Below are 21,388 nucleotides of genomic sequence, written 5' to 3' on the forward strand. Positions count from 1 at the left end.
CTACAACAGAAGGGGCTTTTCAGAATACACTAATCTTTCTGATTGCCTTTTTTCATCCCCAAAATTGGAATTACTCTCATTTCCACCCTTTATCTACAACAGAAGGGGCTTTTCAGAATACACTAATCTTTCTGATTGCCTTTTTTCATCCCCAAAATTGGAATTACTCTCATTTCCACCCTTTATCAACACAGTGGCCTTTTCCTGAGTACTGCTTCTACGAATATGTCCATGTAAGGTAAAAGAAATAAATGCAATGGCTCTTTCCTCTTATTCAATTATGTGAATTATACACCTGTCTAATTTTAAAACCACTTGAACCACTTGTAGGAAAAAATAAATAAATCCACACAATTACCAGTCCAAAATTCAATCCTTACTGCCAATTTTAAAAACAAAGTAATCAACAACAGAGTAATGGCCAAAGATGAAAAACATCATAGATGAAGAAAATCAGTGATTAGGGGGCTTACACAACTGGTTTTTAGTTGGTAATTATCTGAGCCCAGAAAAACAGCATGTTATATAGGCTTTTACATTTTCAAGGCATAAATTTGGTAGTACAACGAAACATCAAGTCTCAATTTAAGATTACTTTCAAGATTTGGAAAAGATATTTTCCAGAATGGATTGTCTATAGAAGTGAAGACAGCTTCATGTACCTTAGCCCCATGCAAAAACACTGGCCTTGGTATACAAGTCTACCTATTTCATGCCCCAGTCCTCTTTAGATTAACATTCAAAACAGAAAATTATACAAAATGAATTGTAGATCTCCACACCTTAAAATCATTGCAACTTGTAAAAGAATAAGTTGAGGCTCGGCATGGTAGCTCATGCCTGTAATCCCAGAACTTTGGGAGGCCAAGGAAGGCAGATCATTTGAGCCCAGGAGTTTCAGACTAGCCTGGGAGACATGGCAAAACCCCATCTCTACAAAAAACAAACAAACAAACAAACAAAAAATAGCTGGCCATGGTCGTGCACGCCTGTAGTCCCAGCTACTTGGGAGGCTGAGGTGGGAAGATCACTTCAGCCCAGGAGGTTGAGGCTGCAGTGAACCATGATCGCACCACTGCACTCCAGCCTGGGCAACACAGTGAGATCCTGTCTCCAAAAAAAAAAAAAAAAAAAAAACAAGTTGAATGTGGTGGTATGGAGAGGAACAACTTGGTACTATCTGAGGTGTCTATTAATCTAACTCCTCACCTTAAAAATTGATAAATAAAGGGAAATAATTAAATATGCATCTTGCCTTTTTAGTAGGAACTGAATTTCAGAACAACTAAAGAGCTCAGTTGATGACTGAAAATAGCACTTTATAGATAAGTGCCAGCTAATAAGTGTGGAAATGGGCCAGGCATGGTGACTCATGCCTGTAGTCCCAGCACTTTGGGAGGCTGAGGCAGGAGGATCGCTTGAGCCTAGAAATTCGAGACCAGCTTGGGCAACATAGTGAGACCTCGTCTCTACAAAAGAAATTTAAAAATTAGCTGAGTGTGGTGGCACGTGACTATAGTCCCAGCTATTCAGGAGGCTGAGGCAGGAAAATTGCTTGAGCTCAGGAGGTTGAGGCTACAGTGAGCAGAGGTTGCATCACTGCCCTCCAGCCTCAGTGACAGAGCAAGATCCTGTCTCAAAATAAACAAACAAACAAAAGTAAATGTAGAAATGATAGAAAGAGAAAAATTGTAATATTCAACCCAACCCCTAAGGAAATTACTGATTCAAGCAAGGATATCAACTGATGTAAAAAGCATTAGCTGAAGACTTGACAAGGTGCTAGCATAACACTACACAGATTATCTGTGTTGAAGCAACAGGGGAAATAAGTGCAGACGGCAGGAGGGGACATGCTGTTATCACCTTAAATACAGTGGTCAATCTCAAACACTGTGTTAGTGGTCAGTGGTGAGACGACTGGATAATATCTGTCTCCTGACAATTTGGGCAGTTGGAAATACTTGAATATGGACTGAGTATTAGATGAAATTAAGGAATTAATAATTTTTAAAGTACAGTAATGCTATTTTGACTATGTAGGAAAGCATTCTTAGTTTTTAAAGATAAACACTGAGGCTGGGCATGGTGGCTCACGCCTGTAATCCCAGCACTTTGGGAGGCCAAGGCGGGCGGATTACCTGAGGTCAGGAGTTTGAGACCAGCCTGGCCAACATGGCAAAACCCCATTTCTACTAAAAATACAAAAATTAGCCAGGCATGGTGGCACTACCTGTAGTCCCAGCTACTCGGGAGGCTGAGGCAGGAGAATCACTTGAACCTGGGAGGCAAAGTTTGCAGTGAGCTGAGATCCTGCCACTGCACTCCAGCCTGGGTGATAGAATGAGACTCCATCTCCAAAAAGAAAAAAAGAAGATACACACTGAAGTAAAAAAATAACAATCAGCAGTATTTGGATGTTATCCCCATGTTTTAAAAAGCTCCTTTCTGATCAGGAATATAAAAACGGCACAATGCTGAAAATAAGAATTGGTTTCCAAGAAGCAGGGGGAGAATAGTTTTTTTTTTTTTTTTATGGATAAAAGAAATGCAGATAGAGAGGAGAAGCAATTCCCTCTGCAACTCCCCTTACCTCCCCTCAATATGGCCAACAGCCCAATTAGTCATAAGGAAAAGGCAAATAGCAAAGCAACAGAAATAAATGCTGTTGGCCAAAATGTTACTACAGTAATGAACAAAACATCATCAAAACACGAGTAACTTTAAGGAAAACTATACTGAAGATTTAATTTATTTATGGCCATAACTAAAAAGTTGTTCTATAAGAACAACTATTAATGGTGCAGTGTGGAAGAAAAGAGTGTTTAAAAAAGAACAAAGATTATTTATTTGGATTGGAAGTTGGTAACTTTGGGCTATATGGGTTCTAGTCCAGGTTTTGCAGTCGCCTCTCTATGTGACTGATAGAGTTTGGATATATGTCCCTGCCAAATTTCATACTGAATTGTAATCCCCAACGTTGGAAGTGTGGCCTGGTGGGAAGTGTTTGGGTGATAGGGATGGATCCCTCATGGCTTAGTGCTGTCATCACAGCAGTGAGTTCTCATGAGAGCTGTTTGTTTAAAAGTGTATGGCACCTCCCAACCCCTCTTGTTCCCACTCTCACCACGTGAGATGCCTGCTCCCCTTTCACTTTCCACCATGACTGTAAGCTTCTTGAGGTACTCACCAGAAGCAGATGCTGGCACCACAGTTCCTTTGAAGCCTGCAGAACCATGAGCTAATTAAACCTCTTTCATTTATAAATTGCCCAGTTTCAGGTATGTCTTTATAGCAATACAAGATTGGCTTAAAACAGTGACAGTCCTTAAGAAACTTCTCTGTGGCTCCTAATGTCCCCATCTCGGGAGAGGAGTGAGAATCTAGAGTTTTGAACATTTATAATTAAAGGGAAATAGTTAAACATGTCAGCATCCACCTCATTAGATGACCTCTAGGGCTATGTTCATTCAATAATTCAATGATGCTAGAAGTAAAAGAATATGCAGCATATGCCATTTGGTTAAAAGCAGACATAAAAATTTGTTCTCTTACCTTTCCCCATCTCTGGAATTTTTATTATACTTTTAGTTTTAAAGAACTGATTTTGTTTAATGGTCTGCAATGGACAAAACAAAAATACCTTGTGCTTTTAATGGCCCATATTATCAGTATACCTGCGTCACCAAATTAAAGAATTATCTGACTCATCGGGACAGAAACAACATGCTATCCTCTAGACAGCAAATTGAAAAAAGCAATTTTCCCATCTCTGAGAAAGATAATTGATCTGATTTTGCTGTCAATGTGACCATCATTCACTCTATTACTCAGACTTGAAAACTTGAAATTATTTTTTACTCTCCCTACCTCTCATCACCCACACAGACTCACCAAATCATAATGAGTTGATTTCCTTTAATAATGTCTCTTACGTCAATCTCGTCTGCTACCACCTAAGTTCAAGTCCCTATTATCTCTCAGACCTGGATGACTACAACATTTTCTTTTTCCCTTAATGACTTGTACAGGGTTTCTTCTATTATAAAAGTAGTACATGCTCACTATAGGCAATCTGGAAATTTTAGAAAGGTAGAGAGAGAATAATATCAGTTACCCACAATCCCTTTGCCTAGAAATGATCATTCATTCAGACCCATTTCCTTCTCCTCGTTCTATGTATATATTAAAGCATTTTTAATAAAAATTATGATTGTAATATACACGTTTATAGTCTGTTTCTTACTCCTGTATCTTGAGTATTTTGTTATAACATTAAATGCTTTGAAAACCTAATTTTAATTTTTTTAAACTAATTCTCGATTGTTATGTTTCACTGGTTTCTAATTTTTCATGCTAAAAGCAAATGCTGCATTGACCACTCTTGTGCCACTGTTGGATTATTTCCTCAAAATTGGTTCCTAAAACTATAATCATAGGCTCAAAGATTCCTGTTACATTTTACCAGTTTGCCCTCCAGAAAGGATATCTATCATTTTACAGGCCCACCAGCAGTGCATGAAAAGTGCCATTAATATATACAAGACATGCCAATATCTTCCCATTTAAAGCTATTCATAATATAACCCCAAATCTTTTTCTCAGAAATCCCCTATCCCAATCCTCTACTTCTGTCATACAGACGTCTTAGAAGATGGTGAGGTTCTTCAGGACAAGCATTCTATCTTACAAGAGGCAATGCAGCCTAGTAGAAAGACCAAGAGAAGTCTAGCATAAGACAGCCCTGGGTCAAATTCTACCTTACCACCAACTGGCTGTGTGACTGCAACTAAATCGTTTAACCTCACTGGGGCTCCATTTCCTCATCTGTAAAATAATACCAATAGCATCTTCTCCATAGGGTGGTTATGAAGATTCAATAAGGTAATATAGGCAAAGCACTTAATACATAGTCTGACACATAGCAGACTTTCAATAGCTGGTTAAAGTTGTTAGAGTACAATTCCCAACCTCCAGCATCTATCACAGCTGGTGAAATGACGTAAGACACAGGGGTAAATATCTTTATCAGTGATTTTCAAAGTGTGGTCTACAGACTCTCTTAGCAGGACATGGATCATCTGTGGGCTCCTGTTAAATATGCAGAGTCCTAGAACTCGTCCCTGACCTGCCAAATCAGGTCAGGTCAGGGGATTGGAAGTAGGGTGCAGAAATCTGTATTTCTTATAAGCACTCCAGTTGATTGTGACTCAGCTGAAGTTGGAGAACCATAGTTATCATACTCGCTCCAGATACGGCATACAATGTCCTTATCAGGTACCTAACTTCTGGATCTACATGCCCTGACTCCCAGGGTCTGGCAGAGTTATCTACTGTCTGTGAAGATGACCTGGTGAAAAAGTGATCCAAATGAATCCTCCTCTGATAGCATATCTGCCTCTCTGCCTTCCTTCCCTAACCAAATATCATCACTACCATTGAGAATCGCCCATTATTACAATCATTATTTGGGAATTAAAGATAAAAATAAATTATCATCAATAGTAATACTAATCACTAACACTTATTAAGCACTTACAATGTACCAGGTAGGCTAAGCAGTTTCCATTTAATCACCTGTTGGGTATTAAATTAATTTAATCCACATAACAACACTATGAGGCAGGTGCTATTGTTACCTCCGTTTTACTAATGAAAAAATTGAGTCACAGAGAAGCTAAGAAAATTATCCAAGGTCAAAAAGATGGTAAATGACACAGCAGGGATATGAATCCAGACAATCTGACTCCAGAAATCAAGCTATTATCTACTATGCAGTACTACTTCCCTAAATTAACTGCCCTATGCTTGTTATTATTCCTTTAAGATACACATAATGATAATAATATTTATTTCACTTAGTGTTTTTACTATTTCAGTAGGGTGGATGATAAAGTTGAAATCTAACTTTAGTTGGATTTATCACAGAAGCCTCAGACCCTTTTGTTCCCATAATGTCTTAAGTTTTCTAGCCACAAATTCTAGCATGAGAGTCTGCAGGAAACCAACTATAACAGTTGGGGTAGGGCTGCTCCATTTCTATGTCTCTGGAGTCTAGCTTTCCAAGAAACAACATGAACACAATGCATTTCAATTGCTTACCCTATGTTTATATATCCCCACATCAAGTTTTTTAAATTATCCAAGAGTCAGAAGGCCTGCTCATTAGGCTAGCTTTATAAAGGAGGCCTTCCCTCCTGCATGTTTTGATAAAATATGTCCCCTAACCAGAGAGAGAATGGAGTCCAGTCATATAAGATGAGCAAAGTATTCTGAAGACTTCTTCACTGGTATGCTTGGCCTCAGATACTATATTTTAAATCAGCTCTTCTTCAAGTTTTTAAAAATAAATTGTACTTTAGAAGAACCAATTTCAAAATGAAATTCCGATACATGCTACAACATGAATGAACCTTAAAAACATTATGGTAAATGAAATAAGCCAGACATAAAAGGACAAATATTGTATGATTTCACATATAGGAGGTACCCAGAATATTCAATTCATAGAGACAAAAAGTAGAATAGAGGCTACCAGGGGTGGGAGGAATGAGGGGATGGGGAATTATTGTTTAACAGGCACAGTTTCTATTTGGGATGACGAAAAAGTTCTGGAAAGAGATAATGGTGATGGTTGCACAACTTATAAATGCATTTAATGACACTAAACTGTATACTCTTTATTTTTTTATTTTTTTTTATTTTTTTAAGAGAGTCTCGCTCTGTCACTCAGGCTGGAATGCAGTGGCATGATCATGGCTCACTGCAAACTTGAACTCCTGAGCTCAAGGGATCCTCCCACCTCAATCTCCTAAGTAGCTGGGACTACAGGTGCATGCTGCTGCACCCGGCTAATTTTTATATATTTTGTAGAAATGGCATCTTGCAAAAAAATATAGAAATTAGCCGGGTGCAGTGGCATGCTGTCCAGGCTGGTCTCAAACTGCCGGGCTCAAGTGATCCTCCTGCCTCAGCCTCCCAAAGTGTTGGGATTACAGGCGTGAGCCGCCATACCCAGCCTGTATACTTAAAAATGCTTAAAATAATAAATTTTATGTTATGGATACTTTACCATATTTTTTAAAAATCCCATAGCTTCCAAGAAAAAAAAAAACAAAAAACGATTTTAAGCCCCATGAAATCTGTTCTTACCAGAGTATCATCATTCTGGTCTCCAAACATTTCTTTAAAAATCTTGCCAGGATCAGGAATTGGAGGGAATATAATGATCTTGAGCCTTTAAGAAAACAGAGACATTTTGATTCAAACCCTCCAGTCCATAGGAGTGTCCCACATAAATACCACCATATTAAAAGAAGGCATAGACCAAAGACATGGTACACAAGTCATCTTTATTGACAAGGCAGTTGTGAAGAAATTTCTAAAATAGGCTACATAAAAATCAATGTTCTAAGGTCATTAAGTTCCACTCTTGCCCATAGGTGGAGCACAGGGGCCATCAGAATAAGTGAATTACTTATACCCTATCATCTAAATAATAATGCTGCTCTACTTTTAATAGACCAGATGGGCACTTGCTGTGTAGAAGTTTGAAAAAAAATAATCTTCTGAGAACAGGATACACATTCCTGTTTCTTTTTTCTTCCGACTTCTCTCCATTTTCCAATCTTATAGCGCCCTTTAATGGGCTTGCCTCCATCTCCCAGTAAGTGTCCATGGATGTGCCCCCAGGATTCAGTCTTTTGTCTTCTTGTCTATCTCATTCACTTTATGAGCACTCCCTTCAGTCTTTGGGCTTTAAATCTTACATTCACATGCCGAGGATTCCCAAAATTAGATTTCCAGCCCAGGCCCCTCCCTTCAACTCCAGATTCATGCACACAATCGCTTATTTAACATCTTTATTTGGATATCTAATAAGCATCTGAAACTTAACATGTGCAAAACTGAAGTCCTTATCTTTCCTCAAACCCAGCTTTCCTCACAGTCTTCTCTGTCTCAGTAAATGGCATCAGCATTCACTCAGTTGCTCAAGCCAAAAATCTAAGAGGTATCTCTGAATCCTCAATTACCCTCATACCTCCACAGACAGGCAGCTATCAGCAAGTCTTATCAATTCTACTCTCAAAACATACGCTATTTCTGACCACTTCTTGCTATCTCCATTGCTAACCCCCTAGTATAGGTCATCCTCATCTTTCTGCCAAAACACTGCAATTCCTCCGAACTACTCCATCTGCCTCCACTTTTGCCCAAGTCAGTTCTTCACTCAGCAACTACAATGATCTTTATGACAGTAATTCAGATCACGTGCCAACTCTGCTCAAAACTCTCCAGTGCTCCTCATCATGCTTAGAATAAAATCTCAGTTCCTTGCTATGGCCGGCGTGATCTGGTTGGCCAACCTCTGTCCTCACTCGCTGCTACTCTCCACCTTGCACTCTCCACTCCAGCCAAGCAAACCAAGTGCATTTCAGTTCAGCCTTGGGGACTTGGCATTTGCTGTTCCCGTGGCCTGGAGTGCTCTTTCCTTGAATATCTGAATGACTCACTCCTTTACATTATTGGGAGTCTCTCCTTAAATGTCACTTTCTCAGAGAGAAGTCCTCTGGCCATCCTACGTAAAATGCACCTCCTAGCCGTACCCCACTACTGTCAATTATATTTCTTTGTGAAATCATAGTATTTATTATTTATTTTGTGTGTCTGTGTATATGTGCGTGTGTGTATCTTTCCCTCTAGAATGTAAATGGGGACTTTGTCCTGTTTACTGCTGTAACTTTAGCACTTAGAACACTGCCTGGTTCACAAATAGGCACTCAAAATATATATATATATTGAATCAATGTTGAAATAATGATAAAATATTGGTTCTGGATCTAGCTTAATAACCTTATTCCAACCTTAGTTATTTACTGCAAGAGCAAATGACAGTCCTATAATGAGATAGAGAAAATAATACATTCTCAAGGAATGGATACCATACATTCATGACAACTTGATAAAGTTCTCTTTCCCACAATATTAAGTAGTAGCCTGCTTTGTATTAATACTAGACAGTCATTTTATTAGTAATGGTCTCCAGTTCTAAAACTTCATTCCAAGAACTACTGACTAACTTGATAGATTAGGTATTTGGAAGAGTATTAAGTGAACATAGGACCTATTCAACAATCCTAAACACATGCAAAGGGAGCCGTGCTTGAGCAGGGAGCCCTGGAAAACTAATCCAACACATTTTTCATTAGGAAGTGGGCATAATGGCCAGGTGTAGTGGCTCATGCCTGTAATACCAGCACTTTGGGAGGCTGACGAGGGTGGATCACTTGAGGTCAGAAATTTGAGACCAGTCTGGCCAACATGGTGAAACCCTGTCTACTAAAAACACAAAAAATTAGCTGGGCATGATGGTGGGCACCTCTAATCCCAGCTACTCGGGAGGCTGAGGCAGCAGAATTGCTTGAACCCAGGAGGCGGAGGCTGCAGTGAGCCACAAGATCACACCACTGCACTGCACTCCAGCCTGGGCAACAGAGACTCCATCTCAGGAAAAAAAAAAAAAAAAAAGAAAGAAAGAAAGAAAGAAAGAAAAGAAAGAAGAGAAAAGAAAAGAAAAGAAAAGAAAAGAAAAAAGAAAGTGGGCACAGTAATACTTCCTTGTCATGTCATGCTCCCAAAAGCCACTTACAGGCAACATGCTTCTAATACACTGGGCAGACATAAAACACAAGCACTAAGAGTAATAACCATAGCAAACAGGCTATCAGGAACTGCAAAACCTGCCTGGGCAGCTACCTTACCTTTTTAGGTAAAGCAGAAGTACTATGATTGCACCTGCGACGATGACTGGAACAATGAGTAACATGATTATGTAGAGTGTGGAATTGCGCTTCTTACCTGGAGAATGAAAAGCAAACAGAAGAAAGACTTGAAAAATAAAACCCTTTTAGTAATAAACCAAGCAGCAATTCCATTAGCTAGTAAGATCACAAATATTTCTGCTCCCTCCCCCAACCTATTTTCCCAAACTCTTCAATTATCTTATCTTCTGTTAAATTAATAGTTTAAAAAAAAAAAAAAAAAAGTCCTCCTCTGGTGCCTGAACTTCCCTGGGTGAACAAATACCTAAAAGATTACCTGAAATCAGGATATTTTTAAAAAGACAAATACAAGCTTTATTCTCTTTCAAAAACTCAGAGACTAGGGCCTGGAACCATATTGATTAATCTGAATCAGAATTCCTTAAAATTGATGGTCTCATTTAAACTTTTGTTTGTTTTGTTTTTTTTTTTTTGAGACAGAGTCTCTCACTCTGTCACCCAGGCTAGAGTGCAAGAGCACGATCTCAGCTCACTGCAACCTCTGCCTCCACGGTTCAAGCGATTCTCCTGCCTCAGTCTCCCAAGTAGCTGGGACTACAGGCGCACACCACCACACCTAGTTAATTTTTGTATTTTTAGTAGAGATGGGGTTTCCCTATTTTGGCCAGGCTGGTCTCAAACTCTTGACCTCAAGTGATCTGCCCGCCTCGGCCTCACAAAGTGCTGGGATTACAGGTATGAGCTACTGTGCCGAGCCTCATTTAAAATTTTATAGAAATAGACTAACCATTCTAAAAATGACAAAATACATGTGGTTTTCAACTACATAGTAAAAAAATGTAGTAAACTCTCTTATTCAAAATAGAGGAGGGCTGGGCTAGTGAGCTCAAACATTCATAAAAAATAAAAATTTCTCTATGTACATATAATAATGTTTTCATAGCCTAAAATCACTATTCAAAAACTGATAATAAAATTGTGTAGTGTTCAGGAGTTGGAAAGCCAACACACTGGAATTATCCAAGTTTTTTTGGTATATGTAATAATGGGATAGAATGTCTTAAATCATGATTGTCCCAGAAGATCTGAGACAGATGTCAGTGACATGCACATTGTCCATTGTTCAGTAACTTTCAAAGAACTAGAACAGACTAAACTATGTAAACTATTCAATACAATTCGATATTTCTTAACTGATTAAAAAAAAAACCTTCAAGATCTTGCACTGCTTTAAAGGAAGGAGTATAAACGAATTAGTAGTAACTGGAAAATAGTTATAATAGACAGCAGGCACTGAATAATTCTGTCTGACAAATACCAAATAACTGCTTTTAGCAAATAAACTGGTAACATATCACAAAGGGTTTTTTTAAAGTTCTTTTAAGCTATTTTGCCATGAAAGATTTTTAAAAATAAAAATATTCCTTCTTAGAACTTTAAACATTGATATTAGTCAATTGATAAAATCAATGGAATGATTTTAGCTAAGACTTTTAACATTATCTCAAAGATTCAAATAATTTTAAGATTCTAGTTTACATATAAAACTATATATGCCTTAGTATTGATTCAAATATGATTACTACAAACAAACATATCTCATTGGAAAACATAAAAATTTTTTTTCCAGATCCAAGAGAAAAGGTATGAATGAAGCCCTTTGTAAGTGTGCACATGCGCGCGTGCACACACCCACACACACAAATTAAATGACGAAGAAGACTGAGCCAGGAGACATAGATGTGACTAGGTAAAGTACTTTCCCTCAAAGATCCCTTCCAGCTATCTGATTCTACAGTTAAAGCATTCCCTCTGAAACGTACAAACTGGCCTCACATTTTCAAGTTTCTACACAGTATCTGGTAAAGTTTGCCTGTTTGCTTTTATACTAAAATATCAAATAAATCAACACAAACCCTGTCCTACAAATCTGTACACCAACTAGTTTTCCAGAGACAGTGATTTTTTTTAATTTAATTTTTTTGAGACAGAGTCAGTCTCACTCTGCCTCCCAGGCTGGAGTGCAGGGGCGCAATCTCGGCTCACCGCAACTTCCGCCTCCCAGGTTCAAGCGATTCTCCTGCCTCAGCCTCCCGGGAGCTAGAACTACAGGCGTCTGCCACCATGCCCAGCTTATTTTTATATTTCAGTAGAGACAGGGTTTCACCATGTTGGCCAGAGTGGTCTTGAACTCCTGACCTCAAGTAATCCACCCACCTCAGCCTCCCAAAGTGATGGGATTACAGGCATGAGCCACAGCGCCCAGCCCAGAGATAGTGATTTTTTAAAAATTCATTCCACAAGTCATTAGAGCGTACTATATTTAAGGCAGAGTGCCAGACCAAACCTGTAACATTATGGTGTCACTGTCCCTGGGAACAAATTACTATTTGAAAAACTGGACTCAAGTGACTGCTTCAGGCCCAACCTGGTTCAGGGTAGTGATTTCCAAATTTGAGAGAATATGAGAATCTCCAGAGAAGTTTGTTAAAACACAGTTTCAAGCATCTCACCCCAGCATTATTGTGTCAGAATCTCGGGTTGGTGCCTCCTCATCTATCTGCATATTTAACAAATATGTTCTCCCACACCCCTCCATGCCTCTGCAGATAATTTGTGGGTCTCTCTCCATCCCAACCCACCCTCCCCACAAAGAAAAGAAAACCACTGTACTGTAGTGGCAAAAGCTCTAGCCTTAACGTCAGGAACCACTTGCCAGCTGCCTGATCTTGATTGAGTTATTTCATGTTGCTAGGTCTCTCAATCTCTTCCTCTGGTAGGGGTTGAAAATGAGTCTCTATGGGGATCCTTTCCACTTTCAGACTTGGAGAACCTAACATGGCAACTCAGTATCATGAAGGAGGTGGGGAGAGTTTGCAAGGATGTTTCACTCTGCAGTCATCCCTCCGCCACCAGGCAACAGGGTTTAGCAGCCCCCAAGAGTAAGCCGGTAATTCCCTCCTCTGGCACCCTCATTCACAAAGGGAGGAAAAGTGAGGAGAGGTCGGAACAGGATGAGGGGCAAAAGGGGGAGGCTGAAAGAAGCTTGCAACAGTTTTGGCAAGAAGCAGGAAGGGTGGTTGGAAGGCTGGAATCACCCCTCCTCCCCATTGCCGTCATCGTTCTGGTTGGTCCTCGTAGCAAATGTAGATGACCAGCATGACAAAGCCGGTGAGGAGGCAGAGGGAGCTGATGACCAGGTAGGCGATGCCCAGGAAGGGGTTCCTGCCACCCATCCACAAGATGCTGTTGAAGATGCGGAGCTTGTGGCCGCCAAACGCACGCACTGGGTGGTTGTAGGTGATGCTGACACAGTAGACACTCCGCAGTAGCCCAGCTGAGTAGTTGCCCTGGCGGATGTGCGCATACATCTTGAGGAATGAGGGCAGCGCTGCCATGCGCATCCACACCACCAAGTCTTGGTTGATGAAGCTGGTGTTGTTGAGGATGGGGCTGAGCTCGTCGTAGACCAGCCGGTGCCAGTTGGGCGGGAGTGCCGTGCCATGCAAGGTCGGTGCCAGGCTGCCGTTGACCAGTGGCGGGTTGCAGAACTTGATGGGATAGTTGTTGGTCTACCAGGCGATGCAGGTGCAGTGCGGTAGTGCGGCACCTCCACATAGGGCCCGCCGGCCGGCGCTGGTGTCACAGTGAGGAGGAGTCGTTGAAGAGGCTGTTGGTAATGATGCTGCAAGGTGCGCAATGGGCAGGCGGCGCAGTGGGTGCACTCACTGACCGGGTGGTGCAGCGTGCTGGGCAGCCTGCTCAGCTGCGCGTTGTCATGGACACTCCATACCACCGGTTGTTTTGGTAGAAGTTGGTCAGCACATAGTAGGGGTACAGGGGGCCCTGGAAGAGCTCAGGCAGTGAGAAGTACCAGGCGCATGAGCAGGTGGGCGGTGGCGCGCAGCCCTGGCCAGCCGCAGCACACACCCAGCAGTTGCTGGTGCCCGGGCTGCCAGTGTAGTTGTACTCCAGCTCCTTGATGCCGTTGGAGGAGTAATAGAGGTCCAGGTTGAAGAAGACCAGGCCCACGTAGAAGAGCTGCAGCGTAATGCAGGCCAACAGCAGCGGTTGCCAGGTGGGGAAGCGCTGCCGCGTGAATGTGGTGGTGTTGAGCTGGTGGGCACCCCCGGCTGTGGTGCTCCAGGTCATGGCGGCTACATGGGCTGACCGAGAGGGGCCCAGCCACGGGACGCCTCCCCTGTGCACTGGGCGAGCCCAGGGGATCCTCATGGGGTGGGTTTCCCCGCCCGCTCAGGTAAATCGGAAGATCTTAACTAGTTTTAAACACTATTAACAAAGATGCTATATTAAATATGTCATCTCATTAACAGTGACTACATATTTTACTGGTTACTTACCACTACTAAAATACCTAAAATAATCCTAACAACAACTACTATTACTCTTAAATATGCACCTACCATACATCTGATACCATACTGGGTGGTTTTGCATGCTTATCTCATATATATGCTATAATGATAGCATTATCTCTCATTTAAGCAGATGAGAAAGATAAGGCTCAGAGAGGTTTAGTAAGTCATCCAGAAGGATTTAGTAAATAATGGCATCAGGCCTCAAATTCCAGTTACACTGTACAATTCCAAAGCCTGCTTTGCTACACCTAACATATAGAGTATCGTTTGTCTACATACAAACTCATTTTTCCCACTAGGTCATGAACGTCTAGAAAGCATCATCAAGGCCTGGCACCATTGTTTTAGGTAGTCACTAAGATTTCTCCACATGATTCCTGCCTCCTGATATTCATACCCTGGTGTAATCCCCTCTCCTTGAGCGTGGGCTAGACTAACTGACTCACTTCTAAAAAACGGAACAGTAGCAGTAATGGGATGTCATTTCTAAGGTTAGATTTAAAAAGACCATGGTTCCCATATTGGGTGTTCTCTCACACTGTTTCTTGCCTGGATTACTCACTTGGAAAAGCCAGTTTCCATGTCAGGAATTAGCTCTATGGGGAGGTCCAAGTGGCAAGGAACTAAGGGAAGCAAATTACCACAAACTGAATGGCTTAAAACAACAGAAATGTATTATCTCACAGTTTTGGAGGGCAGAAGTCCAAAATGAAGGTGTCAGCAGGGCTATGCTCCCTCTGAGGGCTCTAGAGAAGAATCCCTCCTTGCCTCTTCCTAGCTTCTGGTAGCTCCTGGGAATCCTTGGTGTTCCTTGGTTGTAGCTGCATCTCTGCAATCTCTGCCTCCATCTTCACATGGCTTTCTTCCCTGTGTGTCTGTGTGTCTCTGTGCTCTGTATGGCTGCTCTTTTTATAAGGATACTAGGCATTAGATGAAGGGTCCACTTTAATCCAGCATGACCTCATCCTCACTTGACTATATCTGCAAAAATCCTATTTCCAAATAAGGTTACATTCACATTTACCAGGGGTTGAAACCTACGAATATATCTTTTTGGGAGATACAATTCAACCTGTGACAGCCTCCATCCAGCAACCAGTGAGGTACTGAGGCTTTCCAACAACTATATGAGTGAACTTGGAAATGGATTCTCTGTCCCCAGTCAAGCCTTCAGACAGATTTCAGTTCTCATTGCAGCCTGACTACAACCTCATGAGACCTCCAGCTAAGCTGTGGCTAGACTCCTGACTTACCGAAACTGTGAGATGGTAAAGGTATGTTGGTTTAAGCCATTAAACTTTGGAGTAATTTGTTATGCAGCAATAAATAAACTAATACAACCATGCCTGGCACATAACTTGTTGAACTTCTCAATTAATAGGGAATGGGCTACCTCAACAACCTGTTTGACTCATATACAGTTGTTTAAAAAGTTCTTAAGTTGGCTCTGTGTTGCCCCTTGGAGACATAAAAAGTAAAGCCTACTCCTTCTTGTACCTGACAATACCTCCAATATTAGAAATCAGCACTCGTGACTCCTCAAAGTTACTTTACCAATTGTTCCTTGCCAAGTTTTGAGATTCTTCAACTTCCTGATTACCCTTTCAAAGATAGATTCTGGTCTGCCAAGGCAACTCCTTTAATGTGTTGCCTTGGAATGGAATACTGCACAATTCTGATGTGGCCCTAGCTCTGTGCCCCAACCTGCAGCATTCCTTTCTGGGTGCTCCACTTATCACTCCTAAGATTGTATATGCCTTTTTGACACATTTAAGGTTACAATGTTGAGTCACATTGCACTTACAGTCAAATAAAGCCCTGTATCCCACCCCACCACACACACATCCATAAAGCACAGGTCTTTCCAGTCCCGTACTTGAGCCTAGCTTGCTCAGCCTTTCCATTAATAAATGATTTTTTTTTTCAAACTTAGATACCGATTTCTCTCTATTAAATGGCTCCACTCTTGTTTCTGCCAACCACTTGTAGGACAGTCTCTGGTACTGTACAATGTGTAGATTTGATTATGTCTGCCTTTTTTTTTTTTTTTTTTTTTCTTGAGACAGGGTCTCACTCTGTCACCCAGGCTGGAGGGCAGTGGTACAATCTAGGCTCACTGCAACCTCCTCCTCCCAGGCTCAAGAGATCTTCCCATCTCAGCCTCTTGGGTAGCCGAGACCACAAGCGTGCACCACCATATCCGGTTAATTTTTGTATTTTTTGTAGAGACGGGGTTTCACCATGTTGCTCAGGCTGGTCTCCAACTCCTGGGCTCAAGCGATCCTCCCGCCTCAGCCTCTCAAAGTGCTGGGATCATAGGCGTGAGTCACTGTGTGCAGCCTATGCCTGCTTTCTATATTTTTGTTCAGTTTATTAATAAAAACGGAAATGAGATAGAGAAGAACACAAAACCATTTGGATTATGGTTTTCTAAAAAACTGTATACGTAAATTAACCCTGGGTGATTTGAAAGTGATTAAAAAGAAAATAAATTTCAATTGTAAGTACTCTTTTCCTGACATCAAGAGAGCATGACAGCCCCTTTCCCCAGTCTATGTTCTGCTTCAGCTTAGTTTTTATGCATCAATGTTTTACATTTTAATAAAAAATATGTTCTCTTACCTATACTCATTTCTTGGCTCCAATTACTCCAGAGTTTGTCATCCTCATAGCATAACTTATTTGTTTTGACTCTTATTCTGACTGTGTTCAAGGTATCAGGAAGAACACCAGGGACCATGAAACAAGATGTATTCTTAGGCATAAAATAAAAATACACAAGGAATATTACCAGCTTATTCTTTTTCACTGTTATTGAATCATAATATAATTATCTGCCAAATTCTGTCTATGATTAAGACTTGGATTGCAATTCAAATTATTTTTGACTCTTCAAAAAAATTGGCAATAACTCACAGAACAAAGTAATTTGTTTTTCTCAAAGCAGCTCATATTTATGCTATGCTCCACCCGCAACTGCTCTAAGTCTAAGCCCAAATAGCTAATGTTGAATTTACTGACCTCCACATTTCTCTCAAATTCTGGATTCTGACATTTAGCCTCTTGGACCTTGAAAATAAAAATAAATAAACAAACTAATGAGTTCTAAATGTTTAAAAACCCATTTTCCATCACTTAGTCATTTCTAACAAGCTTTCCTTTTATCCTATTAAAAGATGATCAAGTACAGTGAAAAAAGGTTGGTCTTTAATAAATGGTGCTGGGTCAATTACATATGCAAATGGAAAAAAAAAGATTCTTGACCTCCTACCTCGCACTATTCACAAAATCAGTTCCTGATACACTGCAGATTTAAATGTGTAAGATAAAATAAATTAATAAATACGTAACTATAACAAGCTTTTAGATGAAAACATAGAATATCTTAATGACCTTGAAGAAGGGAACTATTTCTTAAACAAAACCAAAAAAACCTCCCATATTAACCATAAAGGGAATTTTTAAATAAAGTCATCTATATTAAAATTAAAAACTTTTGTTGATCAAATGACACCTTATTAGGGAAATAAACAGGCAATGCATAGAGTGTGAGAACATATTTGCAATTTCTGACAAAGGATGTGCATATATATTTTTTCTTACCCTACTAACTAATAAGGCAAAGATAGAAAACCCAATTTTAAAAAAAAAAACTGGCAAAAGACTTGAACAGGCACTTTACAAGAGGATAAGCAAGTTGCGAATAAACATCTGAAAAAGTGTTCAACATCACTGGTCATGAGAAAAATGCAAATTAAATCCACAAGATAACAATACACACACTTACCTGACAACAACAAGTGTTGTGAGAGGATATGAAGCATCTAGAGCTCACAATTTCTGCTTAGTAGTGTAAACTGACACAATCATCTAGGAAAACTGTTATTATCTGTTAGAGACAATCATATGTAACCTTATGACCCAGGTATGCCTATATGAATGCCCCACACAAATGTACGCACATGTGTACCAAGAGACAAGTATGTGAATGTTCATAAAAACTCCATTCATAAAACCAAATTGGAAACTATCCAAATGTCCATCAATGGGATAATAGATAAAGTATGGTATATTCACACAATGGAATGAATGTAATGAGAACATATCATCTACAGCTATAAGAAACAACATTGGTGAATCTCATAAACATAATGTTGAGTGAAAAAAAGGGCAAACACAAAAAAGTACATTCTGGGCCAGACACAGTGGCTCACGCCTGTAATCCAAGCACTTTGGGAGGCTGAGGGTGGATCACATGAGGCTAGGAGTTCTAGAGCCAGGAGCCTGGCTAACACGGTGAAATCCCGTCTCTACTAAAAAATTAAAAAAAAATAAATAAATAACCGGGCGTGGTGATGCATGCCTGTAATCCCAGCTACTTCGGACACTAAGACAGAAGAATCGCTTGAACCCGGGAGGCGGAGGTTGCAGTGAGCTGAGATTGTGCCACTGCACTGCACTCCAGTGACAGAGCAAGATGCTGTCTCGGAAAAACAAAAAGAAAAGAAAGTATGTTCTCTATAATTCCATTTATATAAAGTTTTAAAGTAGCAACAAAATCAATCTATGGGATTAGAAACCAGGATAGTAGCTGCCCTTCGGGAGGATAGCAACTGAAGGGGATTATGAGGGGGCTTCTGTGGTGCTGGTTACATAGGTGAAAAATCATTTGTGAAAAATCATTGAGCTATAGGTTATGATTTGTATAATTGATTGTGTATTATACCTCAATAAAAACTTCTAAAAAAGAGACACGGAGCGAGAAACCAGTGTCCCTTGTTGAGAGTATAAGATATAAAACGTGACTGGGTTGGAGAAAAGAAAGTGTAATGCAAAACTCTCCTCCACATAATAAAAGTCACTTGCTGTCTAATGTAAAGAGAATACTAATTTCCTTAAATGCAAGTATTTCCAAAATGGAGTAAAAAACACATGAAAATCTGTTTGCTTAAATAGTCAACTTCTATCAAAGAGATGTTTAAACTTGGAACCAAGACCAGAACACACAGCTATTATTTTTGACATTCAATGTCATTCACTAAATAGTTCCTACCAGCATGTGTGAAGAGCTGAGAGGCCAAGCAAATGATGAAGGGACATCCTTTCAATATTTCATACAGGGGTTGAGAAAAAAAAACCCACTCAGGGGGCTAGTATACCCTATTACTGGCCATTTAGAATAGTAGACCTGTTGGGGAATCACAAGCGTCAACTACCAGCTAAGGGATCAAGTTGCAAATTGATGTCCCTCCTCCCCTGGACCATCTCCCATATATAAAAATTGCAAACTTGGCGAATCAACCTATAGATTTAGGTCTCTAGGCTCTTGTTCAAATGTAAACCCCCCTGCACAGTTTACTGGCTACTCAGAGACCACTAAGAGAAGGAAAGTCAGGGCACCAAGAAGATAGTTTGCTGGGAAGGTTGAGGGGTGGGGGGTGGTCAGAGACAAGTTGTTACTTACTTCATAATTCTGTCATAAGCTACCTCTAACCATAGCCCCCATGTGATGGTACCAGTTCATGTTCCCACTTACTTCCCCCTCTTAAGTGTAACACCAGACAAAATAATTCCTCCAAAAGGAAAAAAAAAATTCTAAGCAGCAGAGCTCAAAATCTGTGAGCTCACAAAAAACTGATGACATTCTACATCTGCTAGGAGAGAGAACATTAAACTCAAGTGTACAGAGTTAATTCCAAATAGAAAATAGTTCAGATATAGGTAGATAATTTCCATAGTGTATATGTTCTCTTCAGTTCAGAAGTTTGTAAAAAAAAAAAAAAAAAAAAAGTAACTCAATTCAATAATAATATATTAAATGACGATTATGCACATGATGTTATGCTAAGTATTCTTGGTCAAAGTTAAATACATGGAGACCAACCAAACTTTGAAGTGTTACCGAATTATTAGCTGTGTGGCTTGTAGCAAGTTACTTAACCTCTCTGAGCCTTAGTTTTTCAATAAAATATAGGTTAAAATAGTTTCTATTTCATGGGTTGCTATGAGCTACTGTATGAAGAAGCACATAGAAGAGCATCTTTGTAGCACGCCATAAACACTTAATGAATGATAGCTATTGCTGTTAAGAGGAAGTATTGAGGTGGTGTCTAGTGGTTAAGAATCTAAGTTTTAGAGTTACGACTTTGGTTAAATATTGATTCTACCACTTACTAGAAATGTGACCTTAGGAGTAACTAAGTTTTCTTATCTGTAAAATGGAGGCAAAATAACAGGACCTAGATCCTTAGGATTATTGTGAGGATTAAATGAAACAATTCAGATATAGTGCTTATTAAGATACCTAGCACACAGTAATCACTTAATACACGTTAGCTACTATTTAGTAGCAGGAACAGCACAAAGTAGACAGCACTCGACTCTTTCCTACAGGAGTCTATATTTTCTTTTTTTTAAAAAAAATACCAACTTTTAAATTCTGAGGTACATGTGCAGGGAGTGCAGGTTTGTGACATAGGTAAACGTGTGCCATGATGATTTGCTGCACAGATCAACCTATCACCCAGGTATTAAGCCCAGTATCCATTAGTTGTTCTTCCTGATGCCAACCCATCACCCAGGTATTAAGCCCAGTATCCATTAGTTGTTCTTCCTGATGCTCTCCCTCCCCCTGCCATACCCCAGTATGTGTTGTTCCCCTCCATGTGTCCATGTATTCTCATCGTCCTGCTCCCACTTATAAGTGAGAACATGTGGCACTTGGTTTTCTGTAGTTTATATTTTCAGTGGAGACAAAATGTATATACATGTGATAGGTTAAACAGCAGAAAATAATTGAGTGGCAAAATGAATACTATCTCAGGATTTCAGACAAGCATCTCAGGATTTCAGAAAGGAGAGAACAGTAAAGACTGGAGTAAACAAGTGTATTTCAGTTTTCTGATAACTCCTTTTGTCGTCAATTCAAGCACCAACCCCCTTCCACATGGAAGCCCTTAGTTTTTTCCCTTTGCTGTACTTCCTGGAGCACTTAATTTCTGGTACTAATAATGATTATTATATTTCAGCAGAAGGATTCATAATGCAAATACCCAGAAGAGCATTTGCTGTTCTGTTATGCTGTGGACTTGGTCACTCCCTCTGGAGTTGGAATTACAGCCTGTCAACACTGGCTTATTTTAGCAAGCATTTTGAAAGTTCCATGACAAGCTGAAACAACTGGACCAAGGAATTTACCCACATGCGAGATGCTAGGCTCCTTTAAAA

At 40.1% G+C, this 21,388-nt stretch overlaps 2 protein-coding genes across 3 annotated transcripts in view; both read right to left on the reverse strand.

The window, feature by feature from the left end:
* Positions 1-21,388, reverse strand: part of IL13RA1 (interleukin 13 receptor subunit alpha 1) — a 65,855-nt gene that overhangs the window by 9,734 nt on the left and 34,733 nt on the right. Inside the window, exons 7-11 of one of the 2 annotated variants that reach the window (XM_023198685.1) lie at positions 17,183-17,230; positions 16,784-16,916; positions 9,762-9,858; positions 7,153-7,237; positions 3,191-3,226 (exon numbers count right to left, since the gene is read on the reverse strand). In XM_023198685.1, coding sequence (XP_023054453.1) covers positions 3,191-3,226; positions 7,153-7,237; positions 9,762-9,858; positions 16,784-16,916; positions 17,183-17,230 — 399 coding nt within the window. The remainder of the gene's footprint in view (positions 1-3,190; positions 3,227-7,152; positions 7,238-9,761; positions 9,859-16,783; positions 16,917-17,182; positions 17,231-21,388) is intronic. The other variant, XM_023198686.1, reaches the window with a different exon arrangement.
* Positions 12,456-14,068, reverse strand: LOC111531449 (cell cycle control protein 50B). The gene is given in 5 exon segments (XM_023198687.2): positions 12,456-13,366; positions 13,369-13,409; positions 13,412-13,478; positions 13,480-13,562; positions 13,565-14,068. Coding segments are annotated over 5 exon segments (1,110 nt in total). The 5' UTR covers positions 14,016-14,068; the 3' UTR covers positions 12,456-12,898.

This window comes from Piliocolobus tephrosceles, chromosome 12 (genome assembly GCF_002776525.5).
Source record: "Piliocolobus tephrosceles isolate RC106 chromosome 12, ASM277652v3, whole genome shotgun sequence".
In the NCBI taxonomy this organism is placed as follows: domain Eukaryota; kingdom Metazoa; phylum Chordata; class Mammalia; order Primates; family Cercopithecidae; genus Piliocolobus; species Piliocolobus tephrosceles.